This window comes from Crassostrea angulata, chromosome 2 (assembly GCF_025612915.1).
Source record: "Crassostrea angulata isolate pt1a10 chromosome 2, ASM2561291v2, whole genome shotgun sequence".
Classification (NCBI taxonomy): Eukaryota; Metazoa; Mollusca; class Bivalvia; order Ostreida; family Ostreidae; genus Magallana; species Magallana angulata.
In genome coordinates, this window is record NC_069112.1 from 44722804 (window position 1) to 44742134 (window position 19331).

The 19331-nt window shown below is 32.0% G+C and overlaps 1 protein-coding gene across 1 annotated transcript in view; it reads right to left on the reverse strand.

Moving 5' to 3' along the window:
* Nucleotides 1–5004: 5004 nt before the first annotated feature.
* LOC128170677 (microfibril-associated glycoprotein 4-like) overlaps nucleotides 5005–19331 on the reverse strand; it is a 32508-nt gene continuing 18181 nt past the window's right edge. The window contains exons 2-6 of the mRNA XM_052836441.1: nucleotides 17843–17905; nucleotides 17138–17286; nucleotides 15410–15506; nucleotides 6905–7075; nucleotides 5005–5255 (exon numbers count right to left, since the gene is read on the reverse strand). Coding sequence (XP_052692401.1) covers nucleotides 5005–5255; nucleotides 6905–7075; nucleotides 15410–15506; nucleotides 17138–17286; nucleotides 17843–17905 — 731 coding nt within the window. The remainder of the gene's footprint in view (nucleotides 5256–6904; nucleotides 7076–15409; nucleotides 15507–17137; nucleotides 17287–17842; nucleotides 17906–19331) is intronic.

Consider the following 19331-nt stretch of genomic DNA (forward strand, 5'->3'; position numbering starts at 1 on the left):
TGCATTTTGAAAAAAAAATGTGAATAATGCTTATATATAATTAATTATTTCAACGATTATGGTTTACAAAAATCGCATCACATAAATACAACGGTACGCCTGAACTTACAAAGCGATTGAATAGAAGTGCAGATTCAGCACGTGGGTGGCTTTTGTATTTTGTTGGCCTGTCGTATTTGATACACTTAATCAGGTGTGTACGAGTATATTTAAACAATAAACATAAACAGAGAGTAGCGATCAATACCGAAAAAATTAACGTAACCCGCGTTCTGTAATGTGGCTATCTTTATAGCTCGCGTTTGCTCACCGAAGAAAGCATTTTATTGTTTATATTTACACCTTTTTATGATAAATTAATGAGTTGAATTGATCGTTAAAAGTAAGTAAAAGCACTAAATTATTGCTAATGTACACCAGTACGTTAGATGAAAGCTGTAGCCAAAGCGTCTTATACGGGAATTTGAGTTTTCATCATCATGATTAGTTCGTGCAATCCTTGATTTTTATTAGGTTGCTGAAAATTTTTACCGATCGATAAACTGCATGGTTAGAACTGGACCGAGTAGATTTCAGTCCTGTCTGTTTCTATACAGCTGTGAATTACAATCAATTTTCGTAAGAAATAGAGGGGATCATACTACGTGGATGTAAATTTAATATTGAAAAATTAAAATAAAGATGCCATTTTTTTTGTCAAAATCGCTCAAATCAACTGTCTACATTTTTGTTGTAACTTTTCAGTGAGACAGTCAAAGCCGATTTTTTTTCACCTGTAATTTTACAAATTAAGTGCCGATAACGTATAAAAAAGAAGACCAATCAGGAAAATAATTTAACACCATATAACTTCCGAGTTTCAAAAACAGATACTGATTCTAATCTTGCGTCAGAACTATAAAGATAAAAGAAGTAATATCAGTAAATATGGGATAAAATTTCCGTGCAAAAGGTTGATCAAAAATAATAAATATTTCTATTTTTGAAAATAAACTTATGTATGTTATTTAACAATGCTCCAAAATTGTAGAAGCATAGGCATCGAATTTGACCATCTTTATCTACATGTATGTTTGTTACATGTTTGCTTAAATGCTTCTCGGCAGCTTAAATAACTTTGATATATTTAAAGGTTTGGGAGATGTTTGATATTTGTTTTCTTCAAATATCCTCTATCTTATGTTCGGGTGAAGGGGGAGGGCCCCCCCCCTCCCCCTTCACCTTCAGTATTGCATGTGGATTCATCGGAAGTGTATCCGGATTAGCTGCAGAACTTTAACTATATCTGGACATTCAAAATGTTTTGTTCTTTTTTGTTAAAATTGTAAGAAATCTATAATTGTAGAAAATCATTTATTAATTCTATTTCAAACAAACAAAGACGATGAAAGGAAGTATAAAAAAAATTAATACAAAACAAAATTTGACGTCCGTGACGTCGTGACGTTTTCGACGAGCTACGTCAAAGTCGTGTTAACATGTCTTACTAAAATTGTCATAAAATGCTTAAAACACACAATATCTTGGATATCCTTGTCTTACCAAAATTGTCATAAAATGCTTAAAACACACAATTTCTTGGATATCCTTGTATATTTGTATTCAGAAAGAGTTGACTAATCGGAATTGACAAAAAAGTGAGTTTGTGAAATTTTGACCTTAAGGGCCCTTTTCTCGTGACTGCAGTCATATATATCATACAATATTGTATCATATGATACAATAAAATTCCACGTTCTTCAATATCGCATCTCATGATTCAATGCAATATCATATCATATTTTACAATATTGTTCCATGTGATTTAATGCAATAAAGGTGTTATTTGTCTTTTTAGAGCCACTAGATCAATTTCAGCTAACAAGGAACAGGATGGCGGAACTCATTTGTTACTTAATTGCTTAGTAAGTATTTGTTATTTTTCAGAGTTTAAGAATGTCCTATGCAAAATATACTATTTTCATTGCCTCTTTTTTACCTTGTTTAATGACATTTTGAATGCTTGTTTTTTTTACAAAAACAGTTTTTTTTCGCCAACTGATCAATAAATGTTTTCCGGCAAAAAGACATTTTATATAAGAAACCAAACCCTTTTCAACGGCGTTTACCATTTTTTAAACACCACAAGATCACAATATTAGAGGTCCAGGGGTCACATTGCTCACATGTACAACATTTTACAAATTGTAAAATATTGATCCCCCGTAAAATTGTGGCCCCATCCTGCACCTGGGTGGTCAAGATTTGAACAAACTAGAATCAAATCTACATAGAGATGTTAGCATATAACCGGTTCTTTGGCAAAAAGATTTTTAAAGATTTTCACGTTATTCTACAATGTAATAGTTTGACCCCTCCCCAACATCTGTTTCCCTAACCAACCCTCAGGGTCATGATATGACTTAATGTTAATACACAATTACAAATAAAGTTTCATTATTTCCTATTTATCTCCCTTGAAAAAGGGTGTGGTCCTTCTTTCTTTCTTTAAATTATTTTCCCGAATTTTAATGTCTACAATACTTTTGTAAGGACATTTTAATAGTCAACCATAAATTGAGTTTCAGTCGCAGTGTTATAAGCGAAATACGGAGCTCACACTCCTTAGGTCATGTTAACAATGCCATTAAAGATATTCATAAAAAAGTCTTACGTCCATTGCAGATCAGTGCTTTACATTTAGATATATTATTATTGCATCATTATAATGATATTGTATCATGATTTGATAATGTTATGTGTAATATGTTACATTATGGTATAGTTCCTTATGATACGACATTGTATTGCATAATGTTATGATAAAATTATCGCGAGTTTTACGTTTGTCTGTTTGTCATTATAACATTGAGAGTGCAATTGCAACGCTTAATGTTAAAAATGTTTGTATTAGAAGGAGTTGTGAAAAATTGCAGGATCGCTCCGAAATCCTGTTTAAAATATCAGTTTAATTATTCATAACAAACCATTTTGCGGCTGTAAATATCATTCATCTAAAAATGTCATTCATATTACTGAAGAATTCAACACTTTTTCACCAACGTATTTTTACTCGCTTTGAATTTACACAACCTTTTGACATTCAAAACTCTGGTGATTTTTCATATTAAATGCACTGAGTTAGTGTCACATAAAAGCCACACATTACTTGTTTTGATTTTATGACAATAGTAATTATCCTGTGGTGAGCCCCCTCTTTCGAAATGTTAATTGTACAATTCACCTGTAACGAGCCTCAACTCACTGGACCTTAAAATTAAAAACAGTCCGTGTACAGTTGGACACGGCAGTCCGAGGGGAAGGACACAATTAAGACTTCTCCTGTTTTTCTTGTACAAGTCCTGGCACATTTTGACTTTGCTTTAAGCATTCATATTCTTATGCCTATGGTCCAGCTTCTCTGAGGTAAGCCTTATTTTTGTCATTATTATTGTGTTTTTAACGTTATTGTTCCATAAATGCAGTAAATGTCTTATAACATTCAGTTACGAAGTTTCTCGGTAATTTCAACTTAAAGCTATTCACGTTTATCATTAAATATCTTTACCAGCTGTTACCTATATTTAGCATTCTTATTATGGTGGTCCGTTTATGTCTTTATGTATATGAATGAGATATGTTCCGTTGGTCTTATTTTAGTAAGTGTAAAGTGTGAGTAAGTGTAAGTGTATCCATGTGTAAAGTAATTCGTGTACATGTATTTCATGTTAGTTATGCGTAACATAAATTACGAGTAAGTAAAAGGTCTATCATTGAGACATGGAGTATTTGTGTATATGCCACGTGTTGGTATGGTGTCCACCTTGTGACATATGTATGGATTTGTATTTGAACAATTAACAGGTCTAAGTATTCCTGGTAGTTTCCTTGTGTGGTTCCACGGATATACATTGTAAACATCTTTGACTTTGAGTGGAGCATCAACCTCCTACAGGACCAGCACCAGCAGAAGGACAGTCTCACCACAATCGCTATACTTCACGGATCATTTATTTAATAAGCAGTGCCTTCCTCCAATTCCAGATTCATGGACGAATCATTCGTCAATGTATTTTATAATTCAATGTAGAAAGGAAATATAAATCATTTATGTAAAGTCAGTATTTATTTTTTTAACATTTGAGGGACGGGATCTTCTATTATCCCTTGGTCACTTGGTCATTATATGACAACTAGAGTAATCTCTAGTATTTCCTTTGATGAACAAAATATATGACATATGACATTATACATTGCATTTGTAATATCGTTGTGAGTTTATCCCTGTAAATTTGATATTGTGGAAACATAAACTAAAGAGCCTCCCGTGATTTAGCATGAACGTAATGCGCATGCGCAAGATTGTATAACCCCCAAAAATACAGATGATTTCCGGATTTTTTAAAGGAATTTTCGTTGATTTTTAATTAGCGAATCTTGATTAAGAAAAAATAAAAAAAATAGTAATCTTAAAGTACCAATGATGTTTAAAATATATAAAACAAAAAAGACAGCACTCTTTTAATTTTTCAGTATTAAAGCCCAAATATTTAAGTCTTGTATTTTAATATAGTAGTATACATATTTATTTACAATCTATTGTATGGATCAATATTATAAGATGCAGTTAAGTTCAGTAAGGGTTATATACAAAAGTGATAAATTTATCTGGTAGCAATATGACATTTATATTGTGCACCATTGTCCAAAATATAATAATACACAACTATTTCAAAAATCCGTGAATTACTACTGTTGAGGGTATGTTTATCATACATAGGCATACACATGTAAACAATGTGTTGTTACTCAACATGCACTTACAAGTGATACATTTATCTGGTAGCAATATGACATTTACATTGTGCACCATTGTCCAAACCATAATAATACACAACTATTTAAAAACTCACTGAATTACTACTGTTGAGGGTATGTTTATCATACATAGGCATAAACATGTAAAACATGTGTTGTTACTCAACATGCACTTAAGTTGTACTTGTATGCTGATACTCATATCTCTTAATGTGATTTGATCAACATGGATGTTCCATTCACTTGCCTCCCGCTTGTATATTCCATGAACCAAGGATTTACCCAGGCACGCGATTGCCAAGGACCAGTGAGATAGGCACCATGACACCCATTAAACCACCAGCCTCCTGAAAAGGTTGCTGCACAGTTAATAGGAAAATTGTCATTGTCGACATCGAATGTAGTAAATTGCATTCCTGTAGCCCTGTAATAGGCAAGATTCTCTACCAGACTATCTCCTATAAAAACAGACAATTTTAAAAGACATTTTTTTAAACATAACATTAGATTTATGATACATGTATGTCCTTTTTTGATATTTTGTTATTAGACAAATGTTGCTTTTCTTATGATAAAAAACCAACTTCTTACGTTTAGCCTTTTTGTATAAAATTATTGCATGTCAGTCTTACTACCCTTTCTTAATAAGTAGAAAAGAATTCGTTTAAAAACATCTTAAAAATGATAACTATATAAGATTAAATAATTGCAACATCAATTTTATGTAAAATTCATAATTTTACACAGCTACGACATTCACTTTATCTTTATATGGTATACATGCATTCAGGTACTTATGTATATATAACTGTAATTTAATGGAGCTAAACATTTGTTGTGATGGGTACTTTTTGACAGACCATTTGAGAATGCCTCGCAATTTTATGGTTTTTAATTGCACAGAAGCTTGTATTGGTAACCATACCATTATTTTCAGTGAGCATATATTAAGATTATTATTGCACGAAAAATTATAGGTATATTTACAGTTACATGAGTAAAGTAATGAATTACCATTACTTTGTAAAAAGTCAAGATTTTTTTTAAATCAAAAGCTTAATAAAGAGTTTTTGTAAATGTTTCATAAATAAAACATGCTTAAACATATTTAAAGGTTAATGTTCCCCATCATGTTCAAATGAAATGACTTAAACATTGCTGTTGCACTTTATGATCATCAAAGTTTTACAGGTTTTAAATGCATCTTAATTACATTCTGTCGGATGTAAAAATCTAAGATACATAAGTGTTCAGGTAATGATAGAAAAAATACATGAATCTTGTATATTCTAACATTCCAAACTATTGTACTTAGTACATGTGCAAAACACAGAGAGAGAGAGAGAGAGAGAGAGAGAGAGAGAGAGAGAGAGAGAGAGAGAGAGAGAGAGAGAGAGAGAGAGAGTAAAACTATTTTCAAATGGGTTATAATACTGGAAATAATTTTTAAGCTTCAAAAGATCATGGTTGGACAGTGCATTCTTTTTAGTGCATTCATTTGTTTTAAGGGCGTATGTCTGTTCTCTATTCTAATGTAACACAGCCAAAAGAAAGGGTGGTGATTGGGGTGTTTAGCGCCTCTAAAAAAGGGATTGTTTTGATACCTGGATTATCCTAGGGGCACTATGTTTTGTTAACACACTACCACAGTAAAGAATCCATTGAATATACAACTAATTGGAGTACAATTTCTAAATGATTTGAAATTCTTAATAACGACACCTTTTAAATTGTTATGAAAATGTGTTGATATAGCAAGTTATATTGAAAATTTAAGAATGTTTTTTTTTTTTTTTTGATTATGTTTAATCATACAACTACATTTATCGGCTGTAAAACGTCTGAATATTTAACAATGAAAGCGCCTACGTTTTGCAGTTTGTGGTTTTTTTTTCTTTTATTATATATATATATATATATGTGTGTGTGTGTGTGTGTGTGTGTGTGTGTGTGTGTGTGTGTGTGTGTGTGTGTGTGTGTGTGTGTGTGTGTGTGTGTGCTTCTTAAACGGTTGTTAGGTGGGTATTTTTTTTTCAAATAAGCGTGCAACAACTCTTCAATATCTGTATAATGGATGTTTAAACAAAAATATTTCTATTCGATGTACCTAAACTTCCATTTCCAGGGCTTGCAAGTTGAAGTTTATAGTTCTGGTCCTCGCCAAAAACGTAGAACTGATGATACATCTTAAAAGAAACAACACCACCGTCCATTGGCGTTATTGTTACACGCAAAGACGAATTTCGTCCAAATGTTAACTGATGTATGGCTTCGTTTCCTGAAATTATAAAAGTTAATCGAATAAACAATCAATCTAATTTTATTTTTAAACTGTAAAGAAAAAACAATATGAACTGTATTTTTCAATACAGAATAAATAGTAACAGTACATAGTTTGGATAAGACAATTACATGCATTTCTTGTTCTGTTTCATATCGCTAATACCAGTATTCGGCACTAACCATATTTTATCTAACATCAGCAATAACCAACGGTCTCTTTTGACTTAATATTTATAATGTGTTTTTTTTTTAATCTCAACAATGCTTAAAAACGTATTTCATTGAAAATGTTCTCATTTGTTTTACAATACATTTAAATAAGCAGTTTATTGGCTGTACAAATGGGCACCATCATTGAAAGAAATAAAAAATTATTAATTTTTGTTACGTTATGTTCAGTCTTTGTACAAGGTACCAGCATTTTTGTACATTCTGCCATTAGTGCATGTAGCTGTTTACATGGTTGTTTCTTTGGTGGCCTTTTAAGATAAATATCTTGTGAATGAAAATGTCGTTGAAATGTTTGCCATTTATGAAATTCGGTATATCGATTTCTTTACTGATTCTTAATAACACTAGCTTACTGTAACTAAATCTACATGTCATGTATGAACGCCTTGTTGTGACGTAGGTACAGGTAAGTTTTGTAAGTTATTCAATATTGATGAACAAAGCCAATCAAAAAGGCTTTGCAAGCAAAATTAAATCTGACGTAAGCCGATGTGTCGAGTTAGCTTAGAGTAAGGTCTGTATTTTGTAATATATATTTATTTTTTTCCGGAAATTGCAATTACCTTTACTATTTCAAAAACAAGTATATAAATTTTACGCTACAGACCTATTGGACATCTTAAAAGTTGAACCCAATTTTGGCAATTTTTTCATATTATTTATATTTCTACCTAAGAAACTGCAGCTGTTGAAAAAGTCGCCAAATATTTGAATCAAAAAGATGTTGACCTCCTTTTTTGCTAACGAAATTACGGTTGATTTCTTTAAATGTCTAATCTTAGTAAACTTGACATGTAGCGGTATATATTGGATGTAGAAATTCATAATTCAATAAAACTATTTAAGCTTGTTAATGCTTTGTCGACAAAATCACTGCAATCTCAAATTCGCAAGCGACACGTACTTTTTCTTCGGCTTCATACATTGTTGGCAAAAATTAATACTCGATAACGTTATAAGTTTGAACCTACAACTGCATATCAAAATCGTCATATTTAATCGAATTCAACTTTCACTTGATCAAAAGAAATGTTGACACTTTACACGCTTCATAAAAACACAACAACCGTTGTTGAAAATTTTAATCGTTGTTGAAAATTTTATTAAAATTTTCAATTATCACTGCGTATTCATAAATAAGTTGTTTGTATGCGCAGTGATAAAAATGGCTATAACGCGACATTCGCGGATCGACAATTTTTTTCAAAGAATAATTAAGGAGAATGTTGCTGCCCTTTAGTTAATCATCGTCTCAAGACAAGGTCTTCAGTCCACGAGGGTGGGGAAAATATTACATATAGGGCGTAGTTTGCGATGATGGAAATAAAAGTAGGCTTGCAGAATTGTTTTTCCAAAGGAGGAGGTTTTGGGGTAGTTGCGTTAGGATCCCAATTATGATCGGAAAGGGGGGTTCAGGGGCGAGGTCGCCGAACACTTCTGAAGTATTTTAGGTTTTGAAGTAAGAAATAAACCCTTTAAAACTAACCCCGATATTGGTCATCACGTTAAAATATGTATATTATTTTGTAAAAATAAACAAAACAATAAAAACACAATCAATTTAGGGTTTCTAGTCAAACGTTTCCTTTTCTAACAATGTTGCAAAGGTTAATACTTTATCAACTTGATATATTAGCCTTTTTAAATCAAATCAAAATTTTACATTTTTTTTTTAAATTTTGGATTAAAAAAAAATGCACACTAATTACACTTTTAAACAGTTTGAAACATGTTTTCTAATCAACAATGAAATGTTAATGTTTCTGATACCACCTAAATCTATCACTATTCTTTGGGTTTTTTTTTTGTTTACTTTAAGTACAAACAATGCTTATGCGTATTACTAGACAATACATAATTTTAAAAAAAATCCTATTTGTAGGATTTCCAAGAAGGAGGAGTTGGAAATGGTCCTATTACATGTATACAGGATGCTTGTAGCACTTTAAAAAAAAAACTATAGTTCTTAAAAAAACACACACACCAAGTATTAAATACTAGTTTAAACATCTAAATCTTTCTTTTTCTATTGCAAAATATAATTATTGCATAAAATTCTGAAAAGAAAGCAGACTTCCCAAATACTGACATCACTTGCTATGAAAAAATCGTAAGCCCCTATCGTTGCAAATCGAACTGTGCTTATATTCTTTGTGAAAAAAAAAATGAAAATCACATTTTTTTTTAATATAAGTAAATACATGGCCAGTGATCGCAATAGTACAATTTTTATCAGATAGTGCGCATCAATAAACAATGAATTCGTGGATCAATTGCAACTATTCATAAAAATTCTCGGAAACTGGCATTTTTTATTTCAAAAATTTTACACCATGGTACAAACATTGCTTAATTATTCTACTATACTGTAATTGTTGGCCGATGTTAATTTACATTGTTTTTCTCTTCAACCTTTTCATGTTTTTTTTTAAAAATCTCTTTTGTCTTTTTTAAACGGTACTTATAAATAGAATGTGCTTCTTAGATGACTGTAGTATTCTGCTGAACTACAGACTGTAGCTTTACGGAAATAATGCTTGGATTTGCGAACCCTAGATCTATTGTCTAGTACATAAAAATAATAAAATGAAATTTATGTACACAGCTGTATGGCTCAGAAAAACGTGCGTTCGACTTGGAGTCTGTTTGTTTTGTTTTCTTTTCCTAACTTATCCTGTTGACACGTTAGACATAATTTTACATCTGCTGTGTTTTCGTGACTCGGAGAAATCGAAAACTCACTGAGAACATTATTTATTTCTTTGCTCATTTTGCTTACATCTATTGGGGAATAGTTTACCCATATTGCCATTAGTTTTACGGGAAAGAGAACAGGTCAAGGATCAAATGGCTTTGAAATCTACACGTATGTGAATAGTTTTATTCTGGGTCCTTATCTTTTGAGTCATTTATTGATAAAGTAGACATACCTCTTACACAAATGATCTTGGGGAAATGGGTCAGGGTCAAACTTTATTACGAAGACACCTTTGCTTGTACACTCTTATTACATTATTGACATGTCCCATGAACAGTATTATTTTATTGCAAATCGGATGCGAAGACCTCTTAAAAATTAAACATATTAGTGGAAAACTCTTGACATTACGTAGAGCTCTTTAAATGAAAACAAAACAGGGATTCTTCAAACTCTCGCAAATTAAATGCAAGATTAAAAAGAAAAAAAACGTGCTTTCCAAACAAAGAAACTAATCATAACCTTATGTAAGCAAATGTTATGAATAATTAATAAATATTTGTTGTATGTTTATTAAAAAGCGTTTATTGTAGCAAGTAAATTATGCGTTTGAAAGTGTACTGAAAAGAAATAATATACGCATGTGACTTCCTTGAATTTATTCAAATCATTTGAATAAATCTACAGCTAAATACAATAGAAAAAATATACTTCAAAACGTTGGTTAATGATTTTTTTCTTCAAATTTTCATTCATGTTTGTTTTGAGCAAATGGAAATAAACCACTCAAAGTCGAAAGTAAAATAGTGTTTGACTGCGGTTTCATGATGACGTGCATTCCAAAAGCATTCTCTAGTTTAATCAAACAGGTTCTTGTAAACTCATTCCTTTTTCTATACAACTACATGTATTAACTAGATATGAGGTCAAGAGCAAGTGTGTTGGCCAAGGAGACTGCAACTTTTTCCCCGTGAAGATATTGAGGTAAATACTTTTGAATGGGCAATAAACATACTACATGTATGGCCAAATAGTTAATAAAAAATGATAAGTATTTTATCATACTAAAGCTTTATTTGTTCTCGTTACTCTGAGAAATCTATAAAATCTTTAAAGCACAGTAGTCCAATCCACACTTTCAATAGTTGTTCCCCAAAGGTCAAACACAGGATGAATGACCATCTTTAAGTTCTCCTTAAAGATAGCTTAAAGATGCTTAAAGGTAGCTTAAAGACGATCTTTAAGCCACCTTTAAGCTACCTTTAAGCTATATGTGTTGCTTAAAGATGGCTTAAAGAAAGCGTAAAGATGGCTTAAAGGCAGCTTAAAGACTATCTTTAAGCCACCTTTAAGCCACCTTTAAGGACAACTTATAGGTCCTTAATGTCCAAACTTCTTTAAGCCACCTTTAAGCCACCTTTAAGCTACCTTTAAGCCACCTTTAAGCCATTAAAAAAAATTTATTTCAATATTGTGCTTAATTTCCAACAAAATGTATTAACTTTATGAAAGAAAAGGTATTAAAACGGTTTTTGATCTAGAATGAAAAATGAAAAAAAACACAAAAGAAAAAAACCGGCTACGACGAGAATTGAACCCGGGACCCTTAGTTTACTAGCATCACCACACTTCCTCTGCGCCACGGCAACTTACATGTATATGAGCGTTTTTATATCCTATATATCAGTGGATATTGAATCACTGAATTGAAAGATTTTGACAAACCATTCAGTTTGTAACAATCAATTATATCTAATTTATAAATTACATGCATGCGTGTATTTAGAATGAAATACGGAACTTGGTCTTCAATGAACAAAAATATATTATACCTAAATGGAAACCGTTAGGTTCACTATAGTAGGCTTTCTTAGTTAATAAATTTAAACCGAGTAGATATACGTTCATCTAATTTATAGCTATAAAAATGTAAGAAAGAAAATGAAATCATTTCTTTTATGAAATGCATTGATACTATTAGGGTATTTGTTCAATTTCCCGCAATTTCCCGGTTTTCATGATCGCGGCGCCGTTCCAATATGTTTAAATATTTACATGTAATTGTATGTACATGATTTTTAAACTATCAATTCTATAACAAACAAAATTACCAATTACCGGTGACGTATTTACTGCATGTGGCAATTGCAAATGACTTGTATATACAATTGTATGATGTGCCAGGCCGGGTATATTTGACATTTTTACCCTTATACATATATTTAAATAATCAACCCCTATTTATGATCATCGGTACATTAATTAATTAGCCTCAAGATTTTACTCTTACATACATGTATCATTAATTTGTAGACGTAACATCTTTGAAACCCAGAGCTAGGCAATAATACTTTGAAAATGAATTACAAATGTAAATTAACTTTTATTCACTAGACTTATCGTATACTCGTACATACTAAGATTCAACGCCTTTAGAAACCCTGACGTGCACCTGGGCACACGACACACCTGTTGTGTATATCTTGTATATTCTGTGTTAGTTCCAGGGGTTTTCTTAAGTTGGACAAACAATAGACTTTAATTAGATATACACAAACATGCACCTGGGCACACGACACAACTGTTGTGTATATCTTGTATATTCTGTGTTAGTTCCAGGGGTTTTCTTAAGTTGGACAAACAATAGACTCTAATTAGATATACACAAACGAACAAAACTATGTCTAGACAAACAAAGCAGTAATATCCTGCCCGATATAACAAAGGCAGTTGAGAGTCTTTTCATCTTTTACATGTATCTAGCAGATCTAGAGTTAGAAATAATGAAAATTGAAAAAAAAATACAAACCTTAAACCGATTATCAAATTAAATCATGCATTTTTGGTTCATTATCTTTATTTTGTCTAATAACCGGAGGAACAGAGAGAGAGAGAGAGAGAGAGAGAGAGAGAGAGAGAGAGAGAGAGAGAGAGAGAGAGAGAGAGATTGAGATTTTTCACCGATTAATTTATAATAGGAAACAAACATACTTTAATTAGTTTTATGCACATATTAAGATACAGAGACTGCGCTCATCCCTACAATAATTTTGAAACCCCCAAAAAATTATAAAGAATTTTATAACGGCAATCTGTGTCCATCGGAGCGGTGCTGATGATAGCGATCTGTGTTTAATGGAGCGACGATTAAAACCGCCTGGAACACCCCCCCCCTTCCTTGGAAATTATATTATCACTCGGATGACCCCCTCCCATCTCTATAAAAGAGCTTGTGCATTTAATATATGTTTTTATTGTTCAGCTTGATCAATATTGACTTAAAGGCCACTTAAAGACAGTGTAAAGGCAGTGTAAAGAGAGCGTAAATGCCACTTAAAGATGCTTAAAGATGGCTTAAAGGTGGCTTAAAGGTGGCTTAAAGAAGTTTGGACATTAAGGACCTATAAGCACTTGCTTAAAGGTGACTTAAAGGCGGCTTAAAGGTTGTATAGCCTTTAAGCTCCTTTAAGTCACCTTTTAAGCCACCTTTAAGGACTTGCTTAAAGATGGTTTTTCGCCCTGTGAAAATGAAAAAAAACAAAAAACTAACAAACAAATTTCCCTTCTTTATACAATCAAATACCGTATAACTGGTATTTTCTGCGGTTGTTTATTTTCTTCGGTATTTTGTGGATAAGAAAAATCCGTAAAAATTCAAAACGCATAATATTCTTTTAAAAAAATCACTAATTTTGACACTATATAAAATACAAGCTATAATTTTCAAACGTGATCAGTCCGTTATTAGGGGGCTCTGCGTCGTATTTTATACCTAATTATATCATTTTACCTGTGCGATATCAATTATAGCTGAACAAACATAAAGACTGTGTGTTTAGTCGAGTGTGAAATAAAAATGATCTGGGAAAAGTTCACAAGCAGTATTCAGTAGACTTGTAAAATATTTGAGAGTTAGTTCTCATTTACCGTGAACACGGTAAGAATGTCGATTTTAAGATATGTAGAGCGCGGAAGTATTCTTCCAAATCCTAACGGACAGTTATCGGCAAGTTTATCCCCTAGATCATCAAAGAGTGTAACACAAGGGTGTCTAAAGTGTCTGAAATCTACAACACTAAATTCGAGCAAAAAACGTGGTTCATATTCGACCTATTCACCCAGGGACCAAGCCATAATCGGAAATTTCCTGACTCACAGAAAGCATTGTGCATTTTTGATGTGAAGATTTTATAAATGATTTAAAGAAAAATGTATTGTGCTCGTGCTCCCAAGTTGTACCGACCGACTACAGCCGATTGATTTGACCGTGAAAAAATCGTCAAAGAAAAATCGAAAGAACGATTTCAAAAATGGTACGCCAATCAAATATCAAAACAGCTAGAGAACGGTAACACTGACCAAACTATGACAGCCGTTGGTCTGAGACTTTCATTTCTAAAGCCACTGTCGGCAGAGCGGCTTGTCCGAGTTCATGCTGATATCAAATCCGACAAAAAACTAATCTACAAAGGGTTTGAGAAAAGCGGGATCGCTGAGGCCGTCGGCTAAAAGTTTCAATCATTTGAACAGTGATCTACATGTATAGTGTCCGTTGTTTATAGTTACATTGTGCATAAAACTGATCTCCTTTTAAATGGAGTTGTCTACTAAAGTATTTGTAACTCATTTTAATAGTTATAAAAGAAATTTGCATGCTTGTATGAATACTAATATTTTACAATAGTATTTTGTATTAATACGGAAATAAAAACGCTACAATAGTGTAAGTTTGGTTCTCTAGTTTACGTTCCCTAAGGCAAATCCGGTAAATATATGCATTTTTGCGGTCTAATGTAACCGTAGAGATTGAAAACGCAGAATATTATTTGATACTTTATAGGGGTTAAACCGCAAAAATGTCAAGCCTCAGAAAATACCCGTTATACGGTATTTTGGCGTACTGTGTTGAAATCGCTTTGAATTTAATTTATTCATTCACTGTATGGTGGCAACCTGCATATTGAATGAGGCATTCTGAGGCAAACAGAATGCACAACGAAAATGGATTTATATATCAAATGATATAGTTACAAACATACAAATACAAACTTCTATACTACAAAGCTACTGTGATATATCTATGGATATCCCCCCAAAGATGAAAGCCATGAGACATAGCTCAAGCAAAGTGTGGATTAAGATTATAACTACGAGTTCCATATTATTATCCTTGTTGGAAACTCACCACCAGTTGTGCATATAAGCGTTAATAATAAGTACATGTATGCGATACCGGCCGGGGACAATATTTGCCATACATGTTATATGCCACATTGAAACGTATAACAGTATTTTCAGTACTTTGATTTCTTTCTCTTTTTTCATTTTCAAAGGAGGTGCCTTAATATCCTCCCCTATGAATCCGCCACTGCGTGATCAAATGTAATATTAGTTCCTTACCGATCCAATAGTCACCATAGGGTGTTCCAAATCCAAGTTTGTACTCCGTCCAATTTCGATTGAAGGTTTCTTCGCCATTGACTCTTCTTTGTATTGCCTGCAAAAATAAATCCCTGTTTTTAAAGTTAGCATAGGTCTCTGTCTATTGTTAACTTACCTGTTTGTATAAATAAGTAAAGTATGTATTAGATAAATAATAACAGCAAATGGTAAGGTACTTAAAACACATGTACTGATTGGCCAAGTAAAATGATATAAAATACATCAGATGTTTTCTATGTTAAAAAGTTGATTTTAACGAGGCCGAGTACAGAACGAGTACGCAAAGTTTCTCGCAGCGTTTCATTTGTATTGTGACGTCATGTTTTGCTTTGTTGACGCCATGGCGTGATAGTTTCAACTACAGATATTCAGCAAAATTTGTTGAAAATAGCTCGTTTGAATCGTCAAATTGATATTATATTGTTGAATAAACATAAATGTCTCGAAGTATAAGCTATACCTGGGCTCGAGTCGAAATTGGAAGAGGGTTCAGCAAGCCTTGCCCTTTGTCACGTTTTCTTAACCCGCCTAAGTATAGCTTAATTTATATATTTCAAAACAGTAACCATGTATTTTTTTAATTAATGACCCTTAATATGTGATGTTATATATTCATTTATTACTTAAATATGTCCAAATATTTTAATAATACTATAAAGATCACCATTTCCGCCTTTGTCTAAAAAATCAAATAAGAAATAGCCATTATCTGACAAACTGGGAAATTGGGCACCCAAAAAACAACTTTGATAAGACCCCTGGAACAAACCAGGAGGTAAAAGGGTTTTTTTATTTAACCATTTGATGCCTTTTAGCAATAATTTTAATATGTAGAACAGAAAAAGAAATCCCTAGGGCAGAAGTTGTAATTGTAAAAATTGTAAAAAATGTGCGAAATTGATCAAAATCCCATAGCGTCCTATGTTTAAACTTTGAGATGACCCCTTAAACAAACGGTGTAGTAAATGTCTTATTTTTATATCTTAAAAAAATAATTATATCAGTCGAAATTCATGTTAAAAATTTCATTCAAAAATCAGTCGGTTCAAGCATATCTTTTACAGCATACACCAAAGCATAGCATAGCATTGAAATCTCATAGAATAGCATTGAAATCTCATAGCATAGTATTGGAATCTCATAGCATAGCATACAATCTCATAGAATCGCATTCGCCATATCATATCAGAGCATACCATAGCATAGCATACATAATTATTTTAACTTGGTCTTTAATGTTTTTATTTGAAAAAATAAATGTTCACATAATAGATTTTTGATAAACTTTAGCTTCTTATCATTTTACTTCGAAATGTGTGGACGCGTTTTGTTCAAATCTCATAGCATAGCATAGCATACCATATCATTAAGCCCTCCATTTCAATTTCTCATAGCATAGGATACATTTTTTCATAGCATAGCATACAAATCTCATAGCATACCATTAAAAATACATACCATAGCATGGCATAAAATTGTAAAAGATATGCATGAAATGACTGTAGAGGGTACACTATTATTTTTCTTTTAAGGACTGGTTAAGCTTTCTTTTTGCCATAAGATGTTTAACTTGAAAACAGTTCCTTGCGTAATTCAGGCGCATCCCTAGTCCATGATATTTTATATTTCTTTCTGTTTTACTTCAAAACCCTGGTTAAAAAAAAATAATTGAGTGCAGATTCTGACCGTCCATCCGCCTCCTTCTGTCTCCATATCACAGTAGACCTGGATAGGACGGTAATTAGGGTCAGTCTTCTCCCACGGGTAGATAGTGTAAACACCGGATTTTCTTTTGCCGTTCATATAGTGTTCATTGCAGTCTAATGGCAATGTATCTGTTTTGAAAAGCAAAAATACCGTGTGAGCTATTAAACTAGTCAAATATGTTTTAATATTAATTTATTTTTAAATTATAATTAAAAAAGACTTTACATTTCAAAAGAATTTATTCAATGTAAAATGTACATGACTTTAATATTTTCTACCTGATTTAAAGTGTTTTAACGAATTGTATTTTTTTTTATTTTCTTTTTATTGATATTGGTTGTTAAAGTATATAAAAGGAGATAGCCCTTTACATTCTTAAAAAAAAAACAAAATATATTTTACGTAGGTAGACGTCTTTTTTCTAATTATAGATAAGGAAATTTTAGCTATACATGTATGTTGAAATCAATTCTATTTGCTGGCGTTAGTAATCCAAACCAATCAAAATTCGCTTTCCGGTAAAGATGGTATTATCCGCATATTTGTTTGCATCTTCATTGCCGACTGTCTTTTATTTCGTTTGTTTTGTAAACAAAACGAGAAGTCAAAGACAAAACCCCGAGAAATATTGTGTTGTTTATATTATATTTTGAATAAAGAAACAAGAATAACAATTTAACCTACCTATATCCAAGTCTAGCTTCTTTTTCCAACTGTTTACTTGGTTTTCAAGGGAAATCTCTTGTTCTAGATAATGAAAACTCATATTAAGACACACACACGCACACACCCATACGCACGAACCCACACACACAAAGTACATAAAAAAAAATAGATAAATGAAAAAATGGTAAGTAAGGGAATAAGTAAAAGGAGAAGTAAATTAATAAAACCATCTTAATGAAAGGTGTATACAGTTCATCAACGATTTTCATGCTTAAATTATCAGATAATTGTTGCATCTCCTATTAACTTTTTCTTGAATTGACTTGGAGAGGGCGGTAATGAGGATCACATTTTTTCCACGGGTAGATAGTGTGCACACCGGCCTTTCTTTTGCCATTCAAATATACAGACCCTGAAACGTACTACTACACCACATGCTCGCTGCACGCTTGCTACTCGCTCGCTAAACGATTCATACGGAACGCTGAACGGTTAACACGCAACGCTGCACGCTTTGCCCGAAACGCTAAACGATTTACACAAAACGCTGAACGGTTTACATGAAACGATTTTCGCAGGAAACGATTTGCTTGCCTTTCACACGCTTTGGACACGTTTTTATCCTGATCGATTTTCGTTTCCTTCTGGTCTGCTCAGATTTTCATCTGACTCTGTTAGTAAGAATTAATTTTTAGAATACACGAAATAATAGAAATACTAATATTAGAAACATAGACGTCCATAAGTATTGAATTGATCAATTAAATTAAATTGATCCTTATATTCACAACAACAAAAAATACTTATTCATATAATTCACAAGAAATACTACTTAATCGACTTATTGCTCAAAAGAAATATGCACGATTCTTATCAATGCCTTAAATAATAAAAAAAAATCCAGAAAAAAATTACCGTAGCTCAATAATCAGTACCAAAAATAAAATCTGTATGACTAAAACTGAAATCGGTTTTTCAGTATTCGGCGGGATTTGATTTTTCTTCTCATATTAGTTTTTTGGTTATTGGTTCCAGAGAATACGATGTAAAATAATAACAGTAAATAAACTTGTACCAGGTAATTATTTACATTGATAATGTTAACGAATATTTTATAATTGAATAAGTAACACACGTTAGAAAAAAATTATACAAACAACCGGTTAATTTTCTTTTTTGTTATGTCGTATCATTGACGTAATTAAATATGTTCCTTACATATATCACAGAAAAATGTTCAAACATTTGATTAAACAAAAAAGAAAGTTGTAATTACTATTTCGGATTTTTTTTACAATGGAAATTTAACATTGTATTGAAAAAAACAAGAAATAAAGATGATTTAATTTTTTATATTCTATAATCTATTATAATCTATTTGAGTTAAGTACCATGTGTATAGATTCCCATAATAACTAATTGCATGTATGTGTACATTGTAGGCAAGTCCCTGCATGTTAATTACTTCTAAGTCTTGTTTTACGTTAACAGTAGTTTAAATAATTAA